An 11,045-nucleotide genomic window follows, 5' to 3' on the forward strand; every position below is an offset into this window, starting at 1 on the left:
GTTGAGTATATTTTACCTTCAACTTCAAAAGTGACATGCTCAACAAAATAAATATTTTGCAACATTTATAAGCATGATTTATGATTTTAATTAATTTTTCAACCCTATTAGCAACTATCCCTTAAATTGAAAATCATGAAAAAATCATGAGCAGTGCAGAAGTGTGGACGCTAAAAGTATCGATCATGAACAAAATTGAAGCATTGGAAATGTGGGTTCATAGATGAATGCTGAAAATACCTTGGACAGCAAGGAAAACTAATGAAGAAGTACTAAGGGGCGTCGACAAAGATAGGGAACTGCTAAAGACTGTTAAACATCGAAAAATGTCTTATCTGGGACATATTAGTAAGGGGAAGTCGATATAAAATATTACAACTGATCCTTAAAGGCAAAATAGAGGGCCGTAGAGGTGTAGGAAGAAAACAAGTTTCTTGGTTAAAAAACATTCTTGAATGGACTCAGATATTAAATGCAGGACAATTATTCCATATTGCAGAAGATCGAGAAGCCTTCGCAATGGTGATCGCCAACGTTGGATAATTCTGATATGGCACGCGAAGAAGAAGAAGAAATATCTCCAAACCACCGAACACTCCCAATAAAATTTAAATACATAAATATAACCTCGATTGTGAACTATATACTTGATATTCGGTGTTTATATTACTTGTGTACCGGTAGAACCGATCATGAGTCAGTAATCATATTTTCAATAAGCTATTGATTTTAAATTTCGATTCAACAGTTTCATATAAACAATTAATAACCATTAACCATTATTTAATGCGATAAAATTGAATTTGACGATTATTTTTTTATCATCTACTTTTAGATTATAATATTTTGCACAATAATCCTACTCTCCAGGGTTGCTAACACTGTATTGCCTTCCCATATTGATGTTCTTGTCAACAGCGCAGTGTCGTCTTATAACGAATATTATTTATAACTTAGCTGAGTTTTTATTGTTGACATTATTGTCTTATATATAATGTTTTTAATATATAGTAATTCATAAACATTTTAGGTATGTATCACCGACACCTCCATTGCCTCCGCCACGGAGACTCTCAGAGAGCTCGTCGGTACCAGGTTCTCCACAGCACTTGCGAACCCGCTTTCACTACACGCCTGAACCTCAAAGACGACTTTTCCAAAAAGATGAAGTGTCATAACAGTGGTCCTATATGCCTTTAGTAAATGGAGGCACTTAATAGGAACGAGTTTTGTTTTTTGTTTGTTGCGTTAACAGATAGATGAAAACACCTGCGATTTTTGATTGATTTGAGGTGGAAAAAATGATTAATACTAGTGTTTGTTTGATGAAATATCTTTTTTAAAGATTTGGAAAATCTGAAAAATTTTATGTAGTACTATTTATGTGGTATTCAATAATTTGAAAGTTTTACTGCAAACAGAGCAGAAACAACATATACAGATATACTTTCCACAAAGTACTAGTAACCATTCCTTCATATTGTTAACAGCACGAATTAATCCATTTTCATGGTTCTTCTTTTTTCGTATATCTTGTGTTAGTATAATGTATTGATTTTTCAGAAATTTGATTAAAACTTATTTCAGTTTTATTTACAATAACATTTATTTTACAACAACATTTTTGTCAATATAATCTTATTCCTTAAATATATTCTCAACGCCTTTGCTTTTCTATTTTCCAATTTTATATGAGAATAAAATAAAAAAGTAAATAAAAACTTTTATTTTTCATTTCACTCAATCTCAAAGTCCGTTTAATACATACTTCATTTAATTACGTATTATATTCATTATTATGCATTTATTTTCATTACTATTTGAATTAATTGCCGAAATGTAGTACTAGTTAGAGTAATAAAACAATAAAGAACATATTTAGAAAAGGAACGGATAAAAGTTGTGTAAAAATATATGTTAAGGTACACTACGTAGTAATTCCCCCAATAAGATATAAAATTATATTTTTTAGACAAAATTCTACCTTATTCATCAACATAGTCCTCTTTTAGACGGATTCCGATTATATAACAATTCGATGTATTTTTTAGAATTATTATCATCGCTTGAAGCTTGCAAACGGTCAGCAGTTGTGGAAGCCAGATCTAAAAAATACGCAGGGTGAGCAATTCGAAGTGCAATCACTTAGAGTACAAGCTGAAGTGTATTGTTTTTATGGTTTTGATAAATAAATCTTTTTTCAACTAAAAGTACTCTTAATCTCTATAATCTCAATGGTCTAGGCACCTGCTGATTAATGCAGCAATAGAAAAATATTTGAAAGTCCTGTTCTCATCAAGGAACTATACGTATCTCCACTGCTCCAATGTTGCAGGCCTTCTTGGAGTCAGGTTTCGTTACTTTTTCTTAAGTAAGTGTTCTTACTGTCCACTCACTAATATTTACTACTCGGACCTCACGGAGGTGTTGTAGCCACTGCAATAGAGATATGCTTTCTTAACGACCTTAATGCAATGAGCGGTCGAGATTCCTTATATCATTGGCAGACCTAACTTTACTCAACTTTTCAAAACATTTCACGGCTCATGCTAATATGTCCAATACTTTCTATCAAATGTTTATTTATAATATTGACAACTCTTGTTTAGGTTGCGTTTGTTGTGTTTTCAGTCTAGATATCATATCCTATACGTTTTCATAATAATTTTATTTTCATGTTCTAGAAAAATAAATCATTAGGCTTTCCATGTTGTATTTTGATTTTATGTATACTTTCTATGTACAACAGCAACACAGTAACATTTTGTTTTGTAGCATGTGAAGTGGACCGTTTCTCTCCACATACATTTAGTAAAAATAATATGAACGGTCGATGATGCTGGTATTTTCATCGAAATTTTCATCGAACGTACCATATTCTATAATATAAATAAATGAGTTACAAAATTTCAGTTAAATTGGCTGAAACTAAACAGAGAGGTAGCTTTGATCATGCTGATCAAATTTCTCATTTCAACATTGAAAAATCATTTAGTTCCAAGATAAAGAGCTTCAAAGAGTTTGACATTAAATACAGCCTCCGAATCTCATTAAACACGAATATGGGGTCTGTATCACATTTCATAATCCATTGTTAAAAAAATAAGTGGTATATCCTGGGTTGGATAACCCTGTAGGATATCCCACTTATCCATAAGGAAAGTCCCACCAATAACGGGGGCAGTGTTACAGAAATATCCCACTTTCCTACATAGACGTCTATCTAATTTTGTGGGAAACTACATATGCACAGAAGATTTCAAAATTATGGTAATCTCTAGAGAAGTCACAGGAGTGACCGATGCATACGCAGAATATGTTAGTGGTTTGCGCCAAAGGGATCAGTACAATGTGTACTGGCACGGGAAGCACTGGAGGAACTAATACAGATTGGAAGCAGAGAATGTACACATGCGCAGTAGATATCAGTGAAACTACATCTGCATAGAGGGTACTATAGGGACTGGCTCATACGCAAAAGTTTTAGCGAATTTTACGCATGCGCAGTTAGTATCGATGAATCGTTCTCCGGCTCAGACTGCTGCAGTGGCATATGGATGAAGCATTCTGCGAGGTATACGTTTCACTGATACGTAATGCACTTGTTTGCACCCCGTCAAAAAAATTCTACTCATGTGTCTGCCCCTACACTACCGTCTTTATAGGTGTGTGTACGTTTTACAGGTACTTATTGCACGTGTGTACGCTTATGTGTATTTATATGAATGATACTGGAATATCCTACCAGAATATCTACGTTATTTACTGGAACTGTCAATGTAGAACAGTAGGATATCCTGCTTATTTTTTGACAAAATAACATTAAAAAATGTCATTCTGATCCCATATGTTTAATGAGATTCAGATGCCGTATATTGAATGTGTGGGACGGCACATTTCGAAATTTATAATTTTGAAAAATAGACTGAAAACTGACACTTTGCTCTGTAACCAAAAAAAAAATAATTTTTCAGTCTTGGGGCATGAGAACTTTGGATCGGCATGACCAAAGCTACCTCTCTGTAGGTTTCAACCAATTTAACTGAAACCGCTTTTACATAGTACCGGAGTACTTTGTAGGTACCATATTTTTAAATTAATAATTTACTTATTGGTAAAACTTTCAATTGTTGTTGCTTTTATTGTCAACCTGGTATTAATCACATCTGGTCCGTTAGGTTTGTTGTGAAAGAGAGGATGGTGAGTAACTATCTAGGATTTTATGGTATGTCAAAAATATTTTGAAGAAAAATCTCCACGTAACTGCTATCTTACTTACTTACCTAAGTAGTTTAGTATGTTTTAACGTTGTTATTGACTACCTTAAGGTGGAGTTTGAAGGAGTATTTCAATTTATCTAGATTATGCTAACGTAAGTTTATTATATGAGCATGTATCAGAAGTTGCGTTAGAAAACAGTAGAAAACGATATTTTAAACGAAGATATTCTTTCAAAGAAATTCTCTCTAAGAAATAGTTACGCGAAAAAGTTTACCTTATGCCAAATATTTTCAATTTTTTTATATGAACCGATTTTTCATACTGTCTTATGTTTTGAGTATTACATTTTTAAAATGTATCAGTCTATTATTTATATTATATTAACCTAATTTGTCAATATTATACGACTTGACATGTATCTTTCTATGAACGTTTACTCACTATGTATTAAAAGAAATTCTCGTGTCCGTTGGGTAGATACCTCCTGCAGTGCTAACCAGGTTTATAAATATAATCGAAAACATACAGTGTAGAGACCAAATATGGAATAAAAATTTTTGTGTCCTTATTTTAGAAAATTATAAAAAAACTCTGCGGCTCGTCAACTTTTAAATTAAAATGTGCGCTTGTTAAATATAAATTTAAATGTGCAGGGTAAATCATGCAAGTGTAGCATAGTCCATCATCTTTATTTTTAAAGGAAGACCCTGTATATTTTTATGTTTTTAAAAACCTTAACAACCTGATATAAATGAACTATATCATGTAGGATCTATTATGAATAATACGAGGTGAACATTTAAAATTATGTATAATTTTCGTCAAGACAGTAAAATAAATGCTCAAAATATTGTCTACTTTGTTGTTAGAAATAACACCGTCACTTATAAAATTCGTCCCGAACATTGTTCAAGGTTAAGTTTGAGGTTGAATATTTCGTATTTGTGTAATTATCCTTTCTATGAGGTCTACAATGCTAGTTAGCTGTTGCAAATCTTAAGATATCCACACAGAAAAAAATCCAAGGTCGTAAAGTCTCGGAATCTACCTGGCCACTGAATAGTGAAACTGTAGAAGAAACAGGAAAGTAGACCACGTGCTCTGTTTGCAAAATTTAAATTGAAAGATTTAAATTGTTTTATAATGTAAGAACTTTTTCCACAGGTGATTGCATACAGATAGCGTGCATCGTATAGGGCGCGAGCCCTTGGTCGCTTACTTGGCCCGTCAGGCACGACACTGCTCTGCCATTTAGTGTATTTATACATTAGAGGATAGCCAGGAACGGCCCCTGAGCTAGTACGCAGAGAACGCAAGAGGAACCATCCCTTAGCACTACTGGAAGTGAACAACCGAGTTGGGCCTGGGACGCCACCCAAAAGCCGATTGACAGCGGTTAATCGGCCAAACAAAAATAGATTCTTCTAAATCGTAGATCGCAATGTTGTCTGACCGTACACTACGGTCTTATATCCGCGAGGCACACGACGAGTACCCCACCCTTCCTAGTCCTTCCAATCCTGCTGATTCATCCATATACCTACATGATTTCGATGAAATAAATAATTTCATCGACGAGCAAAATGACGTTTCGTCAGCCCCAGTTATAATATTTAATCTCAGAAATGCAGTAGAAATTGAACATCTTAAGCAATCCTCAAAAAGTAAAAAATACAACAAAAACGTCAAAAAAACCCACTACAGGCCGACTCAACAAAGACAGACTCCAGACCGTTCTCAAGAGCTTCCATTACCTCTGAACCTCCTCGCCAGCCAAACAAAACCACATACTCACGCGAGACATAGCAGAAGCATCTCCCCCGTCCCTGTGCCGTCCAGAGGCCAAAATAGCACTACAAATCACCCTAGACTAGTTAGCCCTGTAAATAACCCACAACCAACACAAAACACTCCTGCAGTCCCCACAAATAAAAAAAATCACATACAGAATCGAAAACAAATCAGATCTAAATTCACAGGCAATACTGTTTAGAATTTTCCGGACCTCACGGTTTCTTCTTCTGCCACACGAAATAGAAATCATAAAGCTACCTCTCAACCATCCACATAGGCTAATTTCCACTTAGTCATAAGAATTATGGACACAAATCTGATAAACGAAGAGATTGAACAACAACTAACAATCTCTTCTTTCCCCTTCACTAAGGTAGCGAAGATAATATCTAAGCAGACAAATACCCCCCTTGTCAGAGTCATCGAGCAAAAAGACAAAAGAGGGAATGTAAAGGTAGTGGGGGCAAAAATATTGTTAGACAGGAAGTGCCATCTTGAGAGGCCAAATTAAACAAGGAAAGAGAGTCTTTCCTTGTTTAAGAAATCAAATTTAGTTGGGTTATGTTATTATGTGTCCCAACTGTCACATGAAATCTTATTTATATTGAAGTTTTTTAACAATTGTTTCACATTTTAGACTGTTATCGTTAATATTTAATTAAAATTTTCTCGTCCAAGACACATTCTGAAAACTATTTTATAGCTACTGTTAATAAGTGTCGGAAAATTTAAATTTGGCGCATTCGCATTTCCGGATATGTCCGCCATCAGAGGCCACTTTTTTGGTCGCCTTTTCATAACGATTAGATTCCCTCTTTTGTCTTGTTGCTCGATGGTCAGAGTCCTCTCGAGACTCCGCCGACTAATCTTGTGAATGCTGCTATCGCTAAAAACGACAGTCTCCCAAACGAGGCCACCGATATAGCAGTCCCTTATTTCAAATATAGCATATATTCCTAGGCACTACCAACCCACATCGTGGCCAAAAACAAATAAAAACGCCGTTTCAGAGACCCCCTAATAAAAACAGAATATAACCGTCTATATGCTAGGATAAGACTTGAGGTGATATGAGATGCAATAAAACGACATGAATGGCGGCGCAAAACCTCAAGTCCTGACAACAGAGACGGTTTAAAATTCTGGAATTTATTTATAGTCCTAAAAAACAAAAATCTAATTCCAAATTACACATAGAAAAGGCAGATGCATTCAAAAATAGTCTCCAATACACATTCTGGTCTCCAGACATCCCTACTTTTTGAAACTTTTTTTGTTTTTAAACATAACCGAACTGTACGTACGAAATATACTCAACTGAAGAGGGACATAGCCTACTATCCACTTTCACATCATCTTCAACGAAGTACGGTTTTCTTTTTAATGGTTTGATATGTCCAAGTTCTCTGAATTGTGCATGAATATACTACCTTGCCAAAAATATTAGATAACTGAGGATACCTCTGATTAAATAAATTTGACACTTCAACTTGACTTCTGCAATTATCTCCGTAACCGAGCACTATTAAAATCTCAGGTTAGTCTCAGTTAAGTATTTCATTATTACTTCTGCAAGAAATTAGTTTTTAATTAGGAATTTAGTATTTTAATGTAAAATGTCAACACATCAGCAACTGACAGATAAAAATTCACATGATTTTCCGATTTGGGTTATTATTATATTATTATATCAGGTTGTTAAGGAGCTTTTAAAAACAAAATATACAACGTGTTTGATTAAAAATAAAGATTGTGGACTATGCTAGAAATGCTTGAATCACCGTTTACATTTAAATTTATGTTTAAAAAGCGCACATTTGAATGTAAAAGTTGACGTGTCCCAGCGTTTTTTATATTTTTCTAAAATAAAGATACAAACAATTTGATTCCATAAGTGATTTCCATACACTCTAAAAACTTGAAATAGCCTTCTCCGCTAGCAGCAATGAATGTTAGAAATAAATAATAAAGTTTTATTTGAACAATCTAAAAAACAGAAGAAATTTTGGAAATTGGTATTTAGAATTCTGTTAATTTGATCTGCAATGTTTTCTGTTGTCTAACGCAGTTTCTCTGACATATTGCTAAATATTGTAAGCTAGTATTTTTCGAGGTTCGATCAATATTTTAATAGTTTACATAGCTTTTGTACTATAAAATAACTTAAAAGTTGCCTTATTGTCTGATCGTTGTCGCCATTGCTTTTCAGCGGTATTTGTATAAAATCTGATAATTTGAAATGATCCTATTTTGATGAAATGAAAAGATTATGTCATTTTTACTGCTAAAACTTAATTGCCAATTAAAAATATGATTTGTTTTAAGATTTAATATACATACAATTTTTAATTTCAAAATAATGATATTGCACCATGTTGAAAAATCTTTCAAATAATTCTTTAGTAATGTACAATTATATTGACAGCAACAAATAAAAAACAGACATTTACTGTAAGTCAATAAAAAAATGTTTGTTTAAATATTGGCAAAATATTTTGAGAGAATTTTTGATAACAGAAATATTACTTTCTTTCGATAAAGGTATATTACAAGTAATTGGTACCACAAAAGTCTTAATAAAATTGAACGTGGTTGGTATTTATACTTTCGTAACCATCGTAATTAACGATTTATTATAAAAATGACATAATTGTTTTATTACAAAACGGGCATGATTATATATCTTACTACAAGATTATTATAAATATAATTCAGTATTGTAAATCGAATAATAAATTTAAATTTATCAAAAATTATTTTTATAATCTTGTAGTAACATATTGGTAGTAAATGTTTATAGTAAATGTGCAAATTTTTGAGATGCTTTGGTGGTGTTGATATTTGGAACGCATTTTTGCTATAGCTAATATTTAAATACAGGTAAAATAGACAAACAATTGCGAAATAGATAAAAACGATGTAGGTTCAAGGAAATTTTGATTTCAGCAATGAAAAGAACATAAATTGAGTCAAACAAAAGTTATGTTTCAATATTTTTAACATAAAACAAAGTACGAAGCTGAAAATTTTTTTAGATATTGCTGTAAAGATTACTCACGTATTGTTTAATGCAAGCAAGCCAAAAGATACTTTTAGTGTACACTTCTTATCTAAAGTCTCCACTTCAATATATTTCCTGAATTACAACACTTAAATTAATAGATTTTTGAGTAACTCAATAACGGCTCATTGTTTTTGTGACGTGCTGTCAACTTAATTATTAAAAATTGTGGGCGGGCAATATCGTAGATAATTATAAATAGTTATATAGCATGTTATATCTCATTAGAAATTTCGTTGTCATTTTTAACAACACTTTTACAACAAAATTATCAGTTTTGTCCAAAAAAAAAAAACTTAAAATATTAATTATAAGTATTATCATTAGCAACACAATTGCCACAAAATGTTTTCTGAATGAAATAATTTCAATCAATAATGTTTTGATTAAATGAACTAACCTGTTCACAGCTTTTGAAATTTGAAAGCTCGTTTCAAGAACTTTTTAGAAGTAAACAGAAGAGTTTGAAAAAGAAGTAAAAGCAGAGATGCAGTTCAAGAAAGAACAAATGGAGGAACAGTGGAGAAAATCAAACGAGGAATAAACACATCAATGCAAAACAATGCAAATGAAAGAAGAAATAATTGGTTTGACGATGAGTGTAAACTAGCAGTGGAAGAAAAGAATAAAACAAGAATGAAATGGTTAAGAACAAGCAAAGAAGAGGAACGGAAACATACAAAGATTAAAGGATCAAAGACAAATAAATTGTATAAATCGAAGAGAAATAAAAAACACAATTCAAAATTATTGTACCAATACTTAAAACTAGGTAACCCAAAACGGACAGCTAATGTAGCTATACAGAAAAATGGCAGAAGTATTTCGAAGAGATATATCAAGACACTGATAGAGAAGAAGAAAGAGAAACAATGATGATCACGGAACAAGATGATGAAGAAGAAGAATTGACCTATACAGAAGTGAAAGATAAAATATGCAAACTAAAAAACGGGAAAACAGCGGGAGACGACTGGAATATGTGCAGAACTTATAAAATACGGAGGGGGCACTGTACAGAAAGATTTATGAACTGATACCGAATATATTATGGAGTAAGGAAATAATGCCCGAAAAAGGAAGAGGGGGATTATAGTGACAATCGCAAGACTACCGAGCAATTAATTTACTGAATGTAACATATAAAGTAATGCCTGATATAATTAGAGACAGACTAACAATGTACACAGAACAAAGCATAGGAGATTACCAATACGGTTTCATAAAAGGAATATCCATGATACAGTTTGTCCCAAACCCTTCTTTCAGTGCGTCACTAATTTTGACGTCATATAGGATTTTAAGAATGTCGAGAATTATTGCATGGCATTTTAGTTAAATCTGACAGTTGAAGGATCGTAATCGGCTAAATGTGAAAATGTTATTTTTTGAAAATGTGGAGTAAAAACTTTAAGAATTCAATTTTTTTTTTAATTTACATATTAGAGGTCCCGTCCTGTATAAAAATTTTTATTGTGCATTATATTGGAACGGCAGTTTGTCATAATTCCTATTCTATACACTCCAAGGAAAGTGCTTAATTAGCTAAGATTTATTTATGTATTTATTATTATTTATTACAAACACTATGGCTAAAATGTATAGTATTTAAACTACTAATGTGAATATTTTTTAGAATAATTTAAAACTTACTTCACGAACGGCAGAAACTGGTAATAAAGTTGTCCCAGCCTCTTTTTCTAATTGAAAATAATTTAATAATTTTAATATTAGTCTTTGTTCATTCTCGGTATATCTCGGCATATTTAAAATATTTTTATGACAATAAATACAAAATTAAATTTTCACTGTAAAATGTCTAAAAATACTATCCTGGAATGACAATTATCATTTTATCAGTTGACATTGTCAAAGTACTGTCACTATCGAGACCATCTGCGTCAAATTATATTTATGCGCATCATTGATTGGATATCTATTTAGCGTATTCTAAACTCCGACCAATTAT

General features: G+C 32.5%; 1 protein-coding gene across 2 annotated transcripts in view; it reads left to right on the forward strand.

Moving 5' to 3' along the window:
- LOC140443751 (uncharacterized) overlaps nt 1-9,309 on the forward strand; it is a 58,771-nt gene extending 49,462 nt beyond the window's left edge. The window contains exon 11 of one of the 2 annotated variants that reach the window (XR_011951260.1): nt 1,031-1,164. Coding sequence is in view for 1 of the 2 variants with exons in the window: in XM_072535169.1 (XP_072391270.1) it covers nt 1,031-1,178 (148 nt within the window). In the remaining variant the exon portion in view is untranslated. Of the gene's footprint in view, nt 1-1,030 lie in introns of both variants that reach the window. The other variant, XM_072535169.1, reaches the window with a different exon arrangement.
- The last annotated feature ends 1,736 nt before the right edge of the window (nt 9,310-11,045 follow it).

Source organism: Diabrotica undecimpunctata, chromosome 6, assembly GCF_040954645.1.
Source record: "Diabrotica undecimpunctata isolate CICGRU chromosome 6, icDiaUnde3, whole genome shotgun sequence".
Lineage (NCBI taxonomy): Eukaryota > Metazoa > Arthropoda > Insecta > Coleoptera > Chrysomelidae > Diabrotica > Diabrotica undecimpunctata.